This window comes from Dipodomys spectabilis, unplaced genomic scaffold (genome assembly GCF_019054845.1).
Source record: "Dipodomys spectabilis isolate Male_0828 unplaced genomic scaffold, ASM1905484v1 ptg000204l, whole genome shotgun sequence".
Classification (NCBI taxonomy): Eukaryota; Metazoa; Chordata; class Mammalia; order Rodentia; family Heteromyidae; genus Dipodomys; species Dipodomys spectabilis.
The window spans coordinates 1,721,903-1,741,875 of record NW_024870881.1 but is presented as its reverse complement, the minus strand read 5'-3'; the positions used below and the strand labels follow the sequence as shown (position 1 = coordinate 1,741,875).

The following is a 19,973-nucleotide window of genomic DNA, read 5'->3' as shown; positions in this document are numbered from 1 at the left end:
CACTTTGAGATCTAAGGAAGTCACTATTGGGAGAAATCTCACACATCAGATATCTCTCAGCATCCCTGACTGTTCTTCACACTTCACTGAGAGAGTAGAATTTTAAGCAGGGCCCTTGGAAGAGAGGTCTTATTTGAAGACATGTGAAGTCTATAAGAAAGGAAAGACAAGAAGAAAAAGGAAAACTCCCTTCTCCAAGACTTTTCATTTATTCCAGTCACACCTTGAAGAAGGGAGGGGAAAGGATGATACAATGGAAGAAGTAGTAAAGAGTCTTTCCAAAACAGAGGCGGGGCGGGGGGCCGCGGAGGAAGGGGCCAGTGGCCTGGTTATGGTCCCCACAAGATGTGACTATCAGATCTCTAGCACAAAAACAAAAGAGAATATTGGTGCTATGGAAAGTGAATATATAATGTGGGTAACAACACTTCTGAGGCATTCAGAGCCTTATACTGAATGTGGAGATCCAACCCTCTCAGTAACTCAGCAGGTTAGAGGAGTCCCTTATCTGTCCAGACTTCAGGTGCTCCTAAGAAAGATTCAGACATTAAATTAAAAACTTGAAACCGTTTCCAACTAACCAAATCATCCCTGAGGATAAAGATACAGTTACTCCAAATTTTCTTATGGCTTTAGAATTACAGATGAAATGTGCTTACCAAAGGTTCAAATGACTTGTGGGTCCTATGCCCCTAAACAGTCCTACTTCCTCTCCTCTTCTAGAGTTAACCACTAGTGCTGTACAATCCAAGATGGTGGCCACTAGCACAAGGACCTATTTAAATTGCAATGAGTTAAAAGTAAATAATAAGACAGGTGCTGGCAGTTCGTTCCTATAATCTTAGCTATTCAAGAGACTGAGATCTGAGGATTGCAGTTTGAAACCAACTTGGGTAGGAAAATTCTTTTGACTCAAGTTCATTTGACAAAAATGCTGGAAGTGGAGATGTGGCTCAAGTGGTAGAGATCTAGCCTAGAGAAAAAAGAAGCAGAACCTAAGCCCTGAGTTCAAGCCTCAGTTCTAGCCAAAAAAAAGTAAGTAACTCCGGGCACTGGTGGCTCACACCTGTAATCCTAGTTACTCAGGAGGCAGAGATCTGAAGATCATGATTCAAAGCCAGCCCAGGCAGAAAAGTCCATGAGACTCTCCAATAAACCATCAAAAAACTGGAAATGTTGCTGTGGCTCAAGTGGTAGAGGGCTAGCCTTGAGCTGAAGAGCTGAGGACAGTGCCCAGGCCCAGAGTTCAAGTTTTACAACCGACAACAACAACAAAAAAGTAAATGACATTAGCCTATCGACAGCTGAGATCTGAGGATCACAGTTCAAAGACAGCCTGGACAGGAAAATCCAGGAGACTCTCTCCAGTTAACCATCAAAAAGCTGAAAGTGGAGAGTCTTAGCCTTGAGCAAAAACGTCAAAGGATAACACTCTTAGTTTAAGTACTGCACAAAAAGAAAAAAGAAAGAAACACTGAAAATTCAGCTCCACAGTCACTCTAGCCAAGAGTTCAGTTGCCAGATGAGGGTACTGTCTATCAAAGCAGAGTATAGACACAACTGATCATCATGAACATTCTATTAGAAGGCATACAGAAGTCTTTTTCAACTCCTCACTTCTCTGTCCAACACTTTGTCCTGCAATTGCCACCATTATTTATAGCAAGCCTTCTCTAGCTGGGTTAACAGGTGAATGGGGTAAGTAACTTCAGCAAGGTCTCCCAATTTTTCTGATCTGTGACTAAGAAGGCTTGCTTCAGTTGGGCACCAGTGACTCATGCCTATCATCCTAGCTACTCAGGAGGCTGAGATCACGGTTCAAAGCCAGCCCAGGCAGGAAAGTCCCCGAGACTCTTATCTCCAATAAACCACCAGAAAACCAGAAATGGCGCCGTTGCTCAAGTGGTAGAGCTCTAGCCTTAAGCTAAACTGCTGAGAGACAACACCAGGCCCAGAGTTCAAACCCTATGACTGATGGGAAAAAAAACGAACTTTACAACTTTTGTTGGGGGAGGATCGGGTAAGGGGGGCGGGGGAGGGGGTATGGGAAGGGATGGGAAGGGGAAACAAAGGAGGAGGCAACAATGCTTGATAAGAAATGTACTCGTTATCTTGCCCATGTAATTGTAACCCCTCTGTATGGTATTTCCACAATTTAAAAAAAAAAAAAAGACTTGCTTCATCAGTGAGTTCACTGAAGATCACATCAAGCAGCCTTCACCTCTCCCAATTGCACATAAAAAACTTAAAATCTTAGCTAAGAACTCACAAACTGCAATGTCTCCTGGAATGGTGGTGCTTTTCATAAAGTATTAAAGGGAGTCCTCACCAATCAGAACAATCCCTTTCCAAACAAAGGCCTTTTCAAAACTTCTGTTCCTCTGTCCAACACTTATTCTCTGCAGCCACCATACTCACATCAAGCCCTCTGTAGCTGGGCATTTTACCCTATTTGGTAAATAGATTGAATTGCCTTTGGTGAGGTCTCCCAATGTACTGATCTGTAATTAAGAAAGGTTCTCCAAAAAAAAAAAAAAAAGAAAGGTTCTCCATGGATAGCTATAGTTCAAGACACCATCACCCCCTCCCAAGAGCACATAGAAGTTTAAAACTAACTGAGAACTTGCAAATCTGAATGTCCCTTGGGGACAATGTTTATTGGATGGACAGATTGGAGTGGGTGGATGGATGAGTGGATGGATGGATGCATAGATGGAAGCATCAATGGATGGATAGGGCCAGTGGATGAATGGAGTGGTTAGTAAATGAACAGATGGATGGGTGGATTGGTGAATGAGTAGGAGATTGAATGGATGAATTCAGGCATGGGTAAAAATTTTAAAGTATTCAATTCTACACTTATAATGGAATCTCCTAGAGAAACCTCTGTCTCTGTCTCTCTCTCTCTCTTCTCCTTGTCTCTTCTCTCTCCTTGTCTCTCTTCTCTCTCTATTTCTGTGCCCTCTCCCTCTGTCCCTTCAACCTGTCTTATCCCCCTTCATTTCTAGGAAGACCAAGAAATAGTTTTCTATTTAACAACTGCTCGATACAGTAAGGAAGAAAAAAAGACTGGAATTACTACTTGGTAAAGATACTAAAGAAAGCCTACAGAAAGGAAGAAAGAAATCTTTAACAATGTATATTGGATAATAGCATTAAAAGCCTCCTTTCTGCTAATGGAGGTACAATTTGGAGATAAACCTAAACCACATTTCTCTCCGTGGCATATGATTAAAATCTGCTTTGTTCTTCTAATTTGCTCTTCTCAAATTACCACACTGCTGCTGGCACTGCAACACTCAGCCTTGGTGGCTAACCTTGAATCACTGTGCAACTTCACCTCCTTTCTTTCCTTTTAATCAGCACTGAACCAAGAAGGAGTCACTTCCACCTGGTGGAAAAACTATAGCTCCAAACCTGGAGGCACAAGGTGTCATTCAAGGTACCTCCGCCTCCCTCCCTTCCCAGGCCAGGATGCCCCTCAGCAAAACACATCTCCCTTGAGATTCTGAAACACAGGAAGAGAAGTTCTCCCTGACCAGACTCTGGGTGATATGAACAGAAACTAAAGTGTTGGGGGGTTTTTTTCGACCCTAGACTCCAAATATTTCATTACTATTCTACTCCACAAGGCTGTAGCTAGTGTTTAGCCAATAAGCACTTTGTTCTCATATTTTTCTAGAAGGTTCTAAATCCCATAGTCCCCATGGGATTGCTAAGAGTTAAACTTGCACAAAGAATTACTTGAGAGGAGGGATAAATTCTATTCTCGGGCTGGGAAGGTGGCTCAGTGGTAGTGTTTGCCTTGCATGCTATGAAGCCCTGGATTTGATTCCTCGGCACCACATAAACAGAAAAAGCCAGAAGTGGTGCTATGGCTCAAGTGGTAGAGCTGAAGTGGTAGCCTTGAGCTGAAGAGCTGAGGGACAACACCAGGCCCAGAGTTCAAGCCCCACGATCAACAACAACAACAACAACCAAAAAAAAACTCTCTTATTATCATCTTTGTTTTTTTTTTTCTCTCTTCATGATTCCTTGGGTATTCATTTGAAATTTCAAACTCTCAGTATTAGATTGTATTCGATTGTTATACTGATTAGATTGTAATATTAGATGTACTCAATTAAATAGCTAAGATTCAGCTAAGATACTGGGGCTAGAACTCAATTAACTTTTCACTTAAAGTTGGCACTTGAGCCACATCTCCATTTCCAGTTTTTGGTGGTTAATTGGAGACAGATCTCACTGACTTGCCTGCCTAGGCTAGCTTTGAACTGCAATTCTCAAATCTCAGCTTCCCAAGTAGATAGGATTATAGGTATCAGCCACCAGCGCCCAATGACTTATTTTAATTAAGATCCACAATAACCCCATGGGAAACTAAGCAGAAAGTAACATTTTCCATAGAAGACAATCAGATATAAAAATAAATATCTGTGAGCTGGGCTCCGGTGGCTCACGCCTGTATTGCTAGCTACTTAGGAGGCTGAGAGCTGAGAGGATCATGGTTTAAAGCCAGCCCGGGCAGAAAAGTCTGTGAGACTCTTATCTCCAATTAACCACTAGGAAACCGGAAGTGGCACTGTGGCTCAAGTGGTAGAGCCCTCTCCTTGAGCTGAAGAGCGCAGGGATAGCGCCCAGGCCCAGAGTTCAAGCCCCACAACCGACAAATAAATAAAGAAATAAATAAATATCTGTTCCATGTAATTCATGCAAAGGGAACTAACTAGTTAGATTAGATGGCAAAATATTTGTGTATGTGTAACAGGATGTTATTTCCTTTTTAATATTGGTATTATCTTTAAGTAGTTGTACAAAGGAGTTGCTATTTAACAAAGCAGTTTATGAATATAATACATCTTGATCAATGTCACCCATTCCTTCCAACTCATCCCTTCTCTCACTTTTCTTAATTTTGTAGGATATAGATTGAATTTTTATCATCAGCTAAAGACTACTTTTAAAAAAGGTAAAGGAAGAATTTAAACTGTGTCCTTGGGTTATGATTCTAAGACACCAATTTGCCTTCTCTTTCTCAGAGGTGTGATCAATGTATGGTTTTCCTTTTGTGCTGTTAAAATAAAAAGCTGTCAGTGAAAAAGAATTACATCACTTAGGTTATTGAAGAAAATTCAAAAACAAAATAATGTTAGTATTTAGTGCAGTTGGACCAAACCTAATACTCTATCCTATCTTGCCAAATATAAGATTCTAGGAAACCTTATTGCTTCTCCAGATTTAATTTATTTCCTGTTAGCTAATACACATTATCATTGAACTACTCGAGGACAGTAAGAAGCAAAGAAGCAAAAAGTGAAAAGAAAGGTTGTTACTGAAAACACACACACACACACACACACACACACAAAACACCAGATACTCAACAGCATCATAACATTGTCATAATACCTACATAAAATAGAGGTTACAAACACTAGCATTATTTTATTTTCAGAACAGTACTTTGTGTATATATCAGAAAAAAAGTAACATCAGCTAGAAACATGAAGGGAAAATTACTAGCCAACTTATTAGTTAGGTTTCTGCCACTTTTTTATGAATTAGTTACTGATTTGTTTAAAGCACTAGCTCATTTTGCCATGACATCCATGAGTAAATGACTGGTTCAGTCTTTCTCACCATTACAGATCAGCATTCACCACCAAGGCCTGTAGCTTTAAAACAACAAATTTGATTCCAGAGCTGAGAGAAAATAATCCAAACTCCAATCTTTTAACATGCTAATTGTCCTCCAACTACATAAATAATATTTATAATTTATAACTTATTTATAATAATACATACAGTCAGACAAAACACTGTTGCATATAGAAAATTCCTAATATTACATTACTAATATTAGATTATTTCTTTGCATTATTTTCTAGAACTTGAATTATTTTGATTAATATCCACAATTTTACCCTGGGAACTAAGTAGAAAATAATATATAATAATATGCTAAAAATAATAATATTCTATAGAAGACACCTGGGACATAAATAAATATTAAACAAGTGATAAATAATAATGACATAACTTGTAAAGTTGTTTATCATAATGTTTAATTTTGCACCACATTGATAAGGTTTTGATTGTCTATTTAAAGGTCATGACAATGTCTCAAACAACAGCTTCCCGAGAGTAGAAATCCTATGCTTTGAAGCTCAGAACTTTTTTTTGAGGGGCCTCAACTCTGGGCTTGGGTGCTGTCCCTCAGCATTTCAACTCAAGGCTAGAGCTCTACCACTTGAACCACAGCGACACTTCTGGACTTTTCTGCTTATGTGGTGCTGCGGAATTGAACCCAGGGCCTCATGCATGCAAGGCAAGCACTTTACGACTGAGCCACCTTCCCAGCCCTATCCTTGAGACTCTTATCCCCAATTAACCACCAGAAAACCAACCAAAAAAAAGTCTCAAGGGCATTCCTGCCTGAGGCTGACTTTGAACTGTGATCCTCAGATCTCAGCCTCCTGAGTAGCTAGAATTATAGGCATGAGCCATCAGCACCCAGCCCTCAGAACTTTTTTGTGTGTACCAGTCCTGAGGGTTGAACTCAGGGCCTGGGAACTGTCCCTGAGATTTTTTTGCCCAAGGTTCATACTCTACCACTTGAGCCACAGCTCCACTTCTGGCTTTTTGGTGCTTAATTGGATCTAGAATCTTATAAAAATTTCCTGCCTGAACTAGCTTTGAACTTCCATCTGCAAATCTCAGCCTCTAGCATCACTGCCATGCAGTTAAACTCAGAACTCTTAAACTGAGTGAGATCTTCTTTTCCTAGTCCCAGCTATAATGTGAGGATTAAGGAGGATTAAAGACAAACCAGAGTTTGGCTGCCTTATCTACAGAAGAATAAGAAACCAGTCCTCATTCTTGTTCAGATCTAAGTTAACTAATAAGGGGGAAAGTGATCAAGTGTTCTTGGAAAGAACTCTGGGTTCATGATCCATTGATTTGATCAAACAGAAATGCAGACCTACAAAAGGGAAGATTCATCATGGTGTTTTCATAGTGTCACCACTTGTAAGGACCAGGATTCCCTGATCACTGTCTCTGTATCACACCTGTATCTCTGGCAATTTTCAGTACTTATATCCAACTCTGTATTAGGCACCGACTCAAGGTCACCAAAACCAAAATGGAGCTCATCATCTTCTCCTCAACACACTCCTTTAGTCTTTTGTCTTCAGGGCTAGCTTTATTTGCTCTGTGACCTGTACCCCTGCTCAGGGACCCATTGTTGACTTAATAGGGTCATCTAGTGACATCTTGAAATTTTAAACCATTCTCTCTCTGTGTCTCTCTGTGTCTCTCTCTTGTGTTTTTGTGTCTCTATGTGTCTCTCTCGTGTCTCTGTATCTCTATATCTGTGTGTGTGTGTGTGTGTGTGTGTGTGTGTGTGTGTGTGTGTTGAAGTCATCAAGGTTTGAATTCAGCGTCTCTCACATGCAAAGCAGGCATTCTACCACACATGCCTGCAACCCAAGATGTATTTTTTGTTGTCCATACTAGGATTTGAACTCATAACCTGACACTTGCTAGGCAGATGTGTTACCATGAGCCATGCCTCCAGTTTGAAATCTTTTTAACAAAGCACTATTTTCTAACAAAGAACCTAGCATTTTCATTTTACATTGGGTCCCAAAAATGACACGACCAGTCCTATCCCTTCTGGAATGGAATCACCATTGCTTCTGACACTGAAGTCAGTCATCTGGGAGTCATTCTTCATTCCCATATCCAATCCTATCATTTCATGCTGAGGATTTTGCACCAAGCAGGAAACAAAAAGACAAGCAGAAATCAAATCAAGATCTTCATCTTCTGTACTGCTGCAGATGCAGGAGGTTTTGGGAAATTTGTCACTTCTAACATGCTCCCTGATGACTTCCATTGTCCTTTAATTATTAATCAGACATTTACTAATGCTCCAACCTCACACAGATGTCTTCTTTTGGTTTCCCACCTACATACATTGGTCTGTACATCTGTCATTTTATCCTCAAATTGCTATATTGCCTATCTTTTCCCCAAGTGACTCTGAGCCTCTTGGTGGATGATTTTATCTTCTTGTGTATCCTAGTTCCTAGTTCTATGCTTGGCATATAGAAGATATTTAACAAATGCTTATTGAATAAGATCGATGTGAGTTTTCTTTTTTTTAATGTTCTTTGAAAAACATAATGGCTTAATCTAGATGCATACTCTTTGGCTATTCGAATGTGCTTCTTTTTTGTTCTCAAACCATTTTCTCCTTTCTATTTTTCACACTTCAGGGTAAGTCCCAACATAAACAGCGCAGAGCTCATGTTACAAGTACAGTGCATTACACTGTCCTCCAGGGTCTCTGTCCCTGGAGGTCATTTCTGTAAGTAAGAACAGCTGTGTCCGCTGTGCCTTTGGGGGATTCTAGCACTGGTGGCCTATATACAATGACTTGTTTGTGCTGCAACATTTCTAGGAACCCTTGGCAATGCCACCAGGAAGCATAAAGTATGGTTCAGAGAGACAAAAAGGCTGTCACTCCAAGCCCCTATGTGCTATGCCTGATATTCAGTAGGCACATTATCAGATTTGCTATCAAAGGAAATCCTTTCTGAAAAACAATCTCTTGATTTGGCTAGGGCACGAAGTCAAAATAACATTCCCAATAACACTGTCTGGTCAGCACTTTGATCTAATTGGGATAAACACACCAGGATGGAATTCTTTATTCATCCACTCACTGATTCAAATACTCACTGGATATCTGTTAAGGGAAATGTACCAAGTGAGGTGCAAATGGAAGAGTCTTTAGACTCAAGGATATTGTGAACATTATTATTATGGTTATTATTATGAGACAAATCAAGTCTACTCACCCTACTCTTCCAAGTGTGACATGGTCTAGCATCACAGCATCACCAGAAAACACATTAGAAATACCTAGTTTCATCAGGAGGCTGAGATCTGAGGGTCATGGTTCAAAGCCAGCCCAGGCAGGAAAGTCCATGAAACTCTTATCTCCAATTAACCACCAGAAAACCAGAAGTGGCGCTGTGGCTCAAATGGTAGAGTGCTTGCCTGGAGCTGAAGAGCTCAGGACAGCGCCCAAGCCCAGAGTTCAAGCCCCACAATCGACAAAACAACAACAACAACAACAATTTCAAGTCCTTCCCAAGACTTCTAGCATCAGAATCCACAGTAGAATAAAGAGCACTGAAGAGGCTCAGAAACATCAGACAGAGAAGCTCTCACACTGCCTCTCAGATCTCAACATTGACTCTCTCTAGCCTGATCAAGCTCAAATGAAACTTAGGCTGCAAAGTCTGCCCATCATGATAGATCCTGACCATAATGTCACTGGATTTTTTTTCCACCTCAGATTGTATATTTGGGGCTCTGCTTCTTCATGGGAAGAGTGGTTTGAAACTCTTCACCATACAAAGTATAGAACTACAGAAAGACCAAGTTCTCTACCTACAGCCTATCAGATTCAGTTCTCCATGGGATACATTCTGATGTCACCCTTCCTGCAATGCTTTTTCCACATCACTTCCTCAGAAAAAAAGAGTCACTACTTAAGAATTCAAATGACTGAATGACCTGATTCAAGTGGTTGACATTTTAATGCAAGGTGGCTGCACGTTTTCCATAATCAAAAGAAGGATCTCATAGCATGGTTTAATCTGATTTTTAGAGTTGAAAAGTCAAGATTCAGCTGGAAAAGAAGTACAGTTGGAAAATGCTTACACTGCAGGGCCTAGGATGTCCTTCTAGCCTTAATACTGCAATGTACACACTTGTATAAACCACACATACATACACATGTGCACGCACGTGCGCAGGCGCACACACACACACACACCTATGAACACACAGGCATATGATTACAATTTTTTAAATCCTAAAAAACTTTATTCCATCAAGAGAGTGAAACTGTTGCAGACCAGTAGATCACAACTATAATCCTAACTATGCAGGAAGCTGAAATGTGAGGACAATGGCTTGAAGCCAGCCCAGGCAGACAAATCTGCAAGACTCTTATCTCCAATTAACTAGAGGCATGGCTCAAGTGATAAAGTGCCTGCCATGAGTAGCAGATACCAAGCAAGAGCACAAGGCTTTGAGTTCAAGTCCAGAACCAGCCCAAAGGAGAGAGAGAGAGAAAGAGAGAGACAGAGAGAGAGACAGAGAGGGACAGAGACAGAGAGACAGACAGAGAGGGGGGGGAGAGAGGGGGAGAGAGAGAGAGAGAGAGACCAAATATACCAAAAATATACAAAGAGCTCTTCCTAATCCTCCTCCTGCTGCTGCTAGGGACCAACACCAGGGAAGCAAGCACTGTACTACTGAGTTACAACCCCAGCCCATTAGGGTTTTTTATTTGTTTTGTTTCATTTTGTTTTGGAAGACATAGTCTCAAATAGTGAGAGAGTTAGCCCAGGCTGTCTTCAAACTCAAGATCTTCCTGCCTCAGCCTCCTGAGTGCTAGGAATACAGGCATGAGCCCCAACACTCAGCTTAGAGTAGGTATTGTACCAAATCTATGTATGAGCCATTTCCCAGCATTGGCTCTGGTCACATTTAGCAATCAACACATTGCCTTTCCTTCCCTTCCCCTACCACAGTCCAGGTTCAGGGACCTGGGAAGTTTGATGAGGATGACTGCAAAACTTTTACGTAAAATGCTGAATTGGAAATGGCTTCTCTTTACACATCTTAGCCTCCTGCACAAAGAAAAGAGAGAGGGAGAGCCCTGCAAAAAAAAAAAAAAAAAGGAAGACTTGAACTATTGCAATCATTTCATTACCAACCTGAGAATGAAGCTGTCCCAAGCATCAAGAAGAGGCAAGGTAGCTCCAGAGAAACAGACCCACAGATCCTGAATTATGTCCTTAACTCAGAACTCATAATATGAGCTGGTAAATGTCCTTATTAAAGCCAGTTTGAATTAGAACTTGTTGCTTGTCATTACAACTGATATATCCTCCAAAGGATGAAGAGCTAACAGTATCTTTTTACCCTACAGTCAAAACACACTGCCTTTTCTGGGTACCAGTGGCTTCTGCCTGTAATCCTAGCTACTCAGGAGACTTGAGGATAAAGGTTTAAAGTCAGCCAAGGCAGGAAAAGTTCATGAGCTGTCTATCTCCAATTAACTGGCAGAAAGCCAGAAGTGAAGGTACGGCTCAAATGATAGAGTACCAGCCTTTATCAAAAAGCTAAGCAAGAATGTGAGGCCCTGAGTTCAAGCCTCAGTACTGATACCCAACACCCACACCCACATACTACATTGAGGCCATCAAGAGATAATATCATATCATACCATTGGAATGACAATGGGTGGGTTTCTTTCAGTATCTAGTTGATATAAAGAGCTGGAACACCAATGCTGGGTCGTAGTATTGAACCCCTCCCCCCTTCTATTCCTTTTGCATCTGATTTTCAGTGTACTCTGAATGGCATTCTCAATGAGCTTGGTAGAGAAAAGTGTTGGGCTGTCCTCACTAGCAGAAAAAAACGTGGCTGTCTGCTGGATGTAGCTTGCATTTCACCAGCAAGAATGTCATAGGCCTGACATTTAGCATTTATGTATGTATCCATATGATCATCCAAAGACCTTTCCAACAAACAAGTAACTCTTTTCCTCCCAACAAATTGATTCGAACAGCATCCTACAGTTGAGTGATGTTTTCACTTTTTCATGTTTAAACATACATTATCTCAGTAACCCAATGAAGGAATTATTATGCCCTTTTGCAGATGGAGAACAAGAGACCTGGTGACTTGATAAGAAAATGATGGAATTAGGGCTTAAAGTCATTAAACTCCAAGTCAAAGCTTTTCTACTAGTTTAGGGTAAAAGCCACAGCACTACTTTTACAGTTCTTCCTATGGACCAAGAACTAAACTATATATATATATACTTCCTTTTGATTCTTTCAACAGATCCATGTGATCTGTGCTATTATTCTCCTTAATTATAGATGGGGAAACTAAGGCCCGAGCATGTAAAGTGACTTGTCCAAAGTCACCTGGTTAGCCTGCCAATGGCAGCATCACAGCTCAAAGCACAAGCAAGCAGTGTCCCTGCCTCACTGCAATCCCGCCACTGGAACAAGCAGAATGCTCACTCATTTCATAGAACTGCAGCTGCTCTAGACAAATTCCTTACACTGAGTAAACATGCCAGGTTAGTAAAACCTGTTAACAACACAAACTGCAAAGGATTCTCAAATTTTTCTCTGGAATTTGATTGTACAAAGATTTCTTTTTTTTTGGGGGGGGGGGGGGGTCCGGTCGTGGGGCCTGAACTCTGGGCCTGGGCGCTGTCCTTCAGCTCTTCAGCTCAAGGCTAGTGCTCTACCCCTTGAGCCACAGCACCACTTCCGGCTTTTTTCTTTTTGCTTATATGGTGCTGAGGAATCGAACCCAGGGCCTCGAGCATGCAAGGCAAGCACTCTACCACTGAGCCACCTTCCCAGCCCCCAAAGATTTCTTAAAATAAGCCAGTGCTTAGATAACAGTTTATCAAACTCTCCTGAAAGGCTTATTGTAACAATAATTATAACCCAATTTGACATATTGTGAATTCCTCCCCTATGCACACACATGCAATTGTGTACATACATACACATACACATAGGTGCATGTGCGCACGTGAACACACACACACACACCTCCATTTCTTCCATAATGGCAAATCTCACTTCCCATCATAAAGAAGGATGACCCTGGATGCACATATTCCTAGATGCTTTGTAGCTAGGGCACAGAAACATGATCCAAGCTTGACCAATAGAATCTGGGAAGAATACTGATGGAGCCTCAAGAAGAAGTGTCCCTTTGTGATTTAAAAAGGGAAGGAGAGGAGAGGAGAGGAGAGGAGAGGAGAGGAGAAAAGGGGGAGGGGGAGGGGAGGGGGAGGGGAATAAGGCTGGGGAGGGGAGAGGAGGAGAGGAGAGGGCAGGGGAGGAGAGGGAAGAGAGGAGAAAATGCATGAGGATGTGCTTCCTCTTGATGCTGGCTGTGGTAGTGTCCAACATCTAGTACTGTGGCCACTTTATGATTCTGATGACTACAGTGACACTACAGATGGGCTAAGAATGCCAGAGTGGAAGGACAGGAAGCATCTGGGTCCATGTGACATCCTATCTCTGGACTGTTGCGAGGTAAGATTACATAATGAGTGTCCTTAATATTTAAGCCACATTAACTTGGTCATATTAACTTGAAGCCAAAAGCACCCTAACCCACAGTCCCAATTAGCAATGTTTTGGAGAAAAAAAAAAAAAGAAGTCTAGATGTTCAGTCAAACGACCCAGGTTCTAATTCACTTAGGTAAAGTAAATTGCTTAATCTCTCTGAGCCACATTTTCCATATCTGTAAAACCAAAATAACACAACAACAGGCAATAACACAATTGTAAGGTCTGCTCCTAGATGGCTAGCAGACTCCACCCTCCTCGCAGCAAAGTCTCCACCCAGTACCTGTGTTACCTAGGCAACTGGCACACCTGGAAGGTCACATCTGCATCAGCTGAGGTCACATCTGAATTTGATGTGGCCACACCTTTCTCCGCCCATACTCTAGATAAGGCCTAGCCTAGGCCCAGACGCCCTCTCTCTGCTCTTTTCTAGCTCTTTCTCAGCTCTTTCCTTCTCTTCTCTTTCCCAGCTCCCTTCTCTTTCCTAGCTCTCTCTTTCCCACCTTTCCCAGACGCTCTCTTTTCTAGCTCTTTTCTTCCTCTTTCCCAGCTCTCTCTCTCTTTCCCAGCTCTCCCAGCTCTCTTTCCCAGGCCTTTCCCCACCGCGTGGAGGACCAAGATGGCCTGGTGCCAGCCGAAACGATGAATAAACCTACCCCTTACCTGAATACCACATGCGTGCTGCTGTTCTTACTCGGCTACCTCTTTAAAAACCTAACAACAATAACATCAATAAAATGAAGATAATTCAGGATAGTTATGAAAAGCATAAGACGATGTGGACATAATCACTGTGTCAATACCAAATGTTCAAATGCAATTTTCTAGCTAATAATTAAACTATAGACCTTTTAAACTGTAGTGAGCCCAGCACAAATATGAAACGACTCATTCAGTGTAACACAACTGGTTGATAACGTAAGTTTATCCCACTTCTGATTCCTCATCCAATGCTATCATACTACCCTTGTATTGATAGGTAATGAGCTAAATTAAATACTATGTGGATGAGCATGCATTCATTCAAATAATATTTAATAAACACATACAACACACAACATACTACTCTGAAAGGAAATTACCCAACCTGCATCTACATTTACTGAGTGCTTACTACGTGTGTTAAAGTAGTATGCTAGGCTTGCTGTCCAAATATAAATTTCCAACAATTTCAAAGAGGTCAGGAGCTGTGGCAAAAGCAGCTCAGGGACAATGCCCAGGTATTGTTCAATTCCCACGACCTGCGCATGCGAACTCTCTCTCTCTCTCTCTCTCTCTCTCTCTCTCTCTCTCTCTCACACACACACACACACACACACACACACATGCTGTTTTGTAAAAGCTGCTTCTTATCATCAATACAGTGGTGAATTCAAAGGATGAAGGGTGAACAGGAAAGTAGCAAGAATACTATCCTGCCTCTTCCTCCTGCGGAGAGGAAAGAAACTTTCTTACACAGGCAACTTCAGTCACGCCCTGTAATCAGGCACAGCCAGGTCATTCCCGGTTAACCTCCAGCTGGGTTCAGACTTCATCTTTTGGTGCTCAGGGGTCATTTGAGGGAGCCACATTCTGAAGCATAAGGACACAGTATAGAGTATCTAACCACATGTACTGTTATTAGTTTCCTTGAAGATTAATACCAAGTTGTCTAAAAGTGGAAATGGCACCAGCCTTTGGGTTGCAGCATTGCAATCAGCTCTGGCATGCCAGCTTTTCCACCAGACTCTGGGCAAGTTTGCAAACTGGCAGGGAAGGATACTTTGACCACTCAGATCATGAATCCCAGTGGCCTTCAAATCTGGTTCAAAACTAAATCCTTGAATGTATCTACTTTGGTGTCTGGAAATGTCACAAGAAATTCAACTGTTTTAACTATGGGATCATATGTGAAAGTCTTAGGTGAGATTTAGATCCAGACAATTATAGTTTGAATGCCTACTGCTTCATTTCTGGTTAGAGATTCAGCTGTGGATAAGTCACTTATTCTCTTAATGTCTCAGTTCGGTTATCCATAACATAGGGATAATAGCTATCTCAAAGACTTGCTGTGGAGTTTGGTTATAATGAATATAAAGGGTTAGCAGATGGAAGATACTTTTCACAAGGTATACAGAAGCAAAGGAAAGGGTGACATTGTAAAAAAAAAGAAATGTACACATTATCTGACTTATGAAATGGTAACCTTTCTGTACAACACCTTAATAACAACAATAAAATTATATTTTCAAAAAAAAGGTATGTAGAGCTATCCACATGGTCCAAAACAACAGCCTGGAAGATTTCTGTCATCCCTGCATCTAATTACCAACAGCTGATAGAAGCTATCTAAGCAATTTGTTTTTCTTTCAATCAAGGATACTCAGATGTAGGGAACTCAGACTAATGACCATCCTGGGCTCCATGGGCAACAGTCCTTATGCCCCAGACTGAACAGAACGATTGATAAATGTTCAAGATTTCCTGGAGCTCCTATAAGACCCCTGTAGTCAAGCTCCAAGGATACACTCCTAATCTAGGAAGGCTAGTGTGGGCTATACAGAGAGGGAGTGTATGACTTTCTGTGATAGTGACATAATCTTTCAATTTGGGGATTATATGAAGAAAAGAAGGAAGAGAGGGAGAAAAGAGGAAAGGAAGGGAGAGAGAGAGGGAGACACGAGATTCACCCAGCACAAGTGTACTAACTCCAGATGTTTTTGGTTTACTTCGGTTTGGTATTTAAGTCCTCTTTTTTTCTCATGGGAGCATCGGAAATCTTTATAACTTGATGTCTGGAAGTATATTTTCAATTCCCTGTTTGGAATACTCTAGGAAGTATGAGGTCCAAAATTATGAAAATAAAATCTTTCAATACTTTTTCTTTGGCTAAATGTTAATCACGATCCAGGAGAGCAGAGAGGCATCAGGAAAAGATGTGGCTGTACATATTTTAATGGATGCCAGAATCAGCACATCAGAAGGCAAAATTTTCATCTCTCTGACACCAGTTGGGCCATAGGTGATTAAACTATACTGTTACTAAACTGTAACCAGACAACAGATACAAAATCTTTAAGGACAGAACTACTTACCTATTCTAAGGAAGAGCCAGCTCCACTGGAAGGCTGAGAGACAAAGGAGACTTCAGGGGTCTCAGCCTGCTGCTGGCCCTGTTATTATTGATATATTCCAAGGACTTAAGCCACCCATTACAGCCACTTTGGAACTTAAAGCAAAGTATACAAACGAAACTCTCTGGATCACAAGACAGCACATGCCAACCATTTCTCTGCAACCATGGAGGCAGAAAAACTTCTATCACCTAATCCTTTTATTATTAAGTTTTATTATTAAGCACAGCTCAGAGTGAAATTCAAGATCCTCCAGAAAATTCGGTGCGTGCTTGCTTTCCTTGGAGATAATAGGGGACCAGTCTGGCCTGAAAACTTGTCCAGTTGTCTGCTTACAGACGAATGACGCTGTCCCTGTATCATGAACTCCCACTAGCAAATATTACACACACACACACACACACACACACACACACACACACACACACAGAGCTAGGAAACACCTTTCATTCATTCATGTTAACAAAGTCTAGAGATGGATTCCTGCCACAGGGAGGCGCTGCCCTGTTCACTTCCCACAGACACGGTCCTGGAGCTTCCAGAGTTAGGAGAGGAAATCCCAGAAATAAATAATTAAATTTTTAAAAAATGTTTGGAAGTCAGAAGCAAATAGTTCTGAATCCTGGTACGACTTTTCCAGATTGCGCTAGTTGGGCATCTTTGGGGTGACAGAAAAAACACACACACCTGCCTATTTGTACACCCATCCGCAAATGCACACACGCGTGCACACACACACACACACACACACACACACTCGCAGCTAACATTAGATCTGCAATCCCAATGGCATATAATTACCCCTGGGAGGGAACTGCCAGGAAAGCAGCCTTCGCCTAAAGATCTCACCACCTCCTCCGACTGGGCGACAAGTGAATGTCCACCAAAGATTATAAGGGGACAGCTTCCCACGGTTCCACCTAAACACAGACTTCTCGTGTTCCTTTCCAGACAGCTCCAGTTTTAATGCCGCGCCCAGCGAGCGCGTCCCTGAGGTTGAAACCCAAGGCTGCCCAAATCTCCCCCGCCCCCACTCTGGGGAAACTTCACCACTGCCCCACGCGGAGAAGGAAAGACCCCTCCACGGGCCAAGTGGCCGCCGGGCTGGGGGCACCGCTGGAGCCGGGGCGCGGGAGACAGGGATGAGTTGCCTCGGGGCTGGTTGCATGCCTTGTGCACGTGGAGGGAGGCAAGGAAGCCCGGTGGGCGGCAAGCAAGTGGCCCTCGGCTTTGGGGCACCCGGTTCCTGGGGGAACAAAGGTCACCGAGGCCAGCGACATCGCCTCCCACACACACAATTCTCGCGTGTGCTCCATAGCAAGACATGAGTGCAGAGTGTATGCCCAAGGAAGGGGTCGAGGCGTGGGTAACGTGAGCCAAGCGCCTGCTGGGGACCTCCCCCCGCCCCCCTTCCTGGCTAAGCCTCCCCACATACAATCTCTGAGAACAGTAGAAGCGAAACCTTGCCTTCCGATCGGGCTTCTCCGCCCGGGTGGGTTTCCTCCCCGCGCACGCCCACCCGCAGAGGCCCTCCACGCCGCCCTGCGCCCAGGGGGTACCGCGCGCCCTGCACCCTCGCGGGGTGCCGCCCGCACCTGGATGTGGCAGGAGATCTCCGAGTCGTCCAGCAGTCGGATGGTGCATTTCATCTCCTGGCTGAGCGATTTGATGCTGGAGCTCCGAAAGTGGATCATTTTCATGGTCCTCCTGCCTCTCGGCACACAGTGGCAGGAGGCGAACATGCACCACAGCGCCGAGGAGCGAGCGGGAAGCTCCAGGCCGGCGCGCCGCGGCGCTCGTCCGCGCGGGCTCACACACGGCGAGGCTCACGCGCCGTCCCGGACCCCTGGGCGCGGCTCAACCGAGGGACAGCAGAGGCTTCGGGCGCCTTGGGCCGCACATGCCGGCCAGGCTTGCGGGCGGGCGGGTCCCTCGGTCCCCCTCCCGCTCCCCCGCCTCGCCCGCTCCTGTCCCCGCCTCCTTCGGGCGGGCGCGCGCGCTCGGGCGCCTCCTTCCGCCCGGGCACGGTCGCCGAGGACGGCCCGAGTAGGCTACCCGCACCCGGCGCTACGCACTCAAACTCCCACCGTACCCAGAGGCTGGAGGAGGTGGCAGAAGGACCGCTGGTTCCGATGACCAGGGAGCCCTAGCGATGGCCTGCTCTGCCACCGCCACCACTGCGTCAATCTGGGCCCGGCTGCCTTCCTCGCCCCGGCCGCCTCCTCCCTCCGTCAGCCGGCAGCGAGCGCGCTGGCTTGGGCGAGTCCCCTGCCCCGCATCACCAGCGCGCCCCGTAGCGCCTCGCACTGCTCGGCCCCAGGGACCTGTGAAGAGAGCGACCCTGACCTGCACCACCCCACCCCACCGCACCCCCAGGGAGATCTGCTGGGGCAGAGCGGGAGGGGCGGGGGGAGGAAGATGGCTGAGTCTTTTGGGATATCCCCAGGAGTGGTTGGAGGCCCGGACACAATGACTCCAGGCTGTTGGAACAATATCTGGTTTTTAAAGCCATTGGTTTGTTTCATAGTAGTAGGGATCACCCCTTTCTCTAAGAATTCCAAACCTTGCTTACTCCATCTCTCCTTTGTGTCTCCTAAGGTCTCAGCAGGATTTTTTGGTAGCCTGTACCACAGACCAGACCAAGGTGGGTCCCTATGCTGCCCTTCCCCTTTAGAGAGCCTCTACTACCTCCAAATGCCCAAGAATTTAGGCAGTTCCTGTCCAAAGAGTGTCTCCACCTACTTAAAACTAACACAGCCGGGCGCTGGTAGCTCACGCCTGTAATCCTAGCTACTCAGGAAGCTGAAATCTGAGGATGGCAGTTCAAAGCCAGGCAGGCAGGAAAGTCCATGAGACTCTTTTCTCCAATTACTCACCAGAAAACTGGAAGTGAAACTGTGGCTCAAGTGGTAGAGTGCTCGCCTGGAGCTGAAGAGCTGAGGGACAGCACCCAGGCCCAGAGTTCAAGCCCCAGGACGGACAAAAACAAACAATTCCCAATCACCTCCAGGAACTCTGCCTTGGGGGTGAGGAGGGGGGAGGTTCATGCTCCTGTCAGATGTGCCCTAGGCCCCAGGGGTAGCCAAGAGCAGGTGCTGAGGCTGTGAGTGGAGCTTGGAGGTAGAAGCAAGGATACTGGGGAGTGAAAATTGATGAGAGCCCGTTGTGAAGGAAGGAAATGTTGCCAGTTCTAAGTTCTTTCAAGGTTGCTGTGCCTGCAGAGTCTCCTCATCAGACACATGCCTTTGGATTTCTCCCTGGGTCTTCTCCAGCTTCCTCCCATCCTTGATCACTAGTAAACACCTACAGTCCAAACTGCCACAATTGTCAAGACAAGAGAATAGATATTTCTTGGGCCATTGTGAGAACAGGGTTATGGCTGTAGTGACCGTCTTGGGGCTTGAACTCGGGGCCTGGGCACTGTCCCTAAGCTTTTTTGCTCAAGGCTAGCACTCCACCACTGGAACCACAGCTCCACTCATGAGTTTGTTTAGTAGTTAACTGGAGATAAAAGCCTCATGGACTTTTCTGCCCAGGCTGGCTTTGAACCATGATCTCGGCCTCCTAAGTAGCTAGGATTACAGCTGTGAGCCACTGGAGCTCAGCTAATTCTATTTTTTAAAATTGAGGAGCATCTGTGTGGATAAGCCTGTCCATTTGGATT

At 44.1% G+C, this 19,973-nt stretch overlaps 1 protein-coding gene across 2 annotated transcripts in view; it reads right to left on the bottom strand.

Moving 5' to 3' along the window:
* Frmd3 (FERM domain containing 3) overlaps positions 1–18,202 on the bottom strand; it is a 294,129-nt gene extending 275,927 nt beyond the window's left edge. For both annotated transcript variants that reach the window (XM_042696229.1, XM_042696228.1), the window contains exon 1: positions 17,905–18,202. In XM_042696229.1, coding sequence (XP_042552163.1) covers positions 17,905–18,051 — 147 coding nt within the window. In that variant the 5' untranslated portion in view covers positions 18,052–18,202. The remainder of the gene's footprint in view (positions 1–17,904) is intronic.
* Between the last annotated feature and the right edge of the window lie 1,771 nt (positions 18,203–19,973).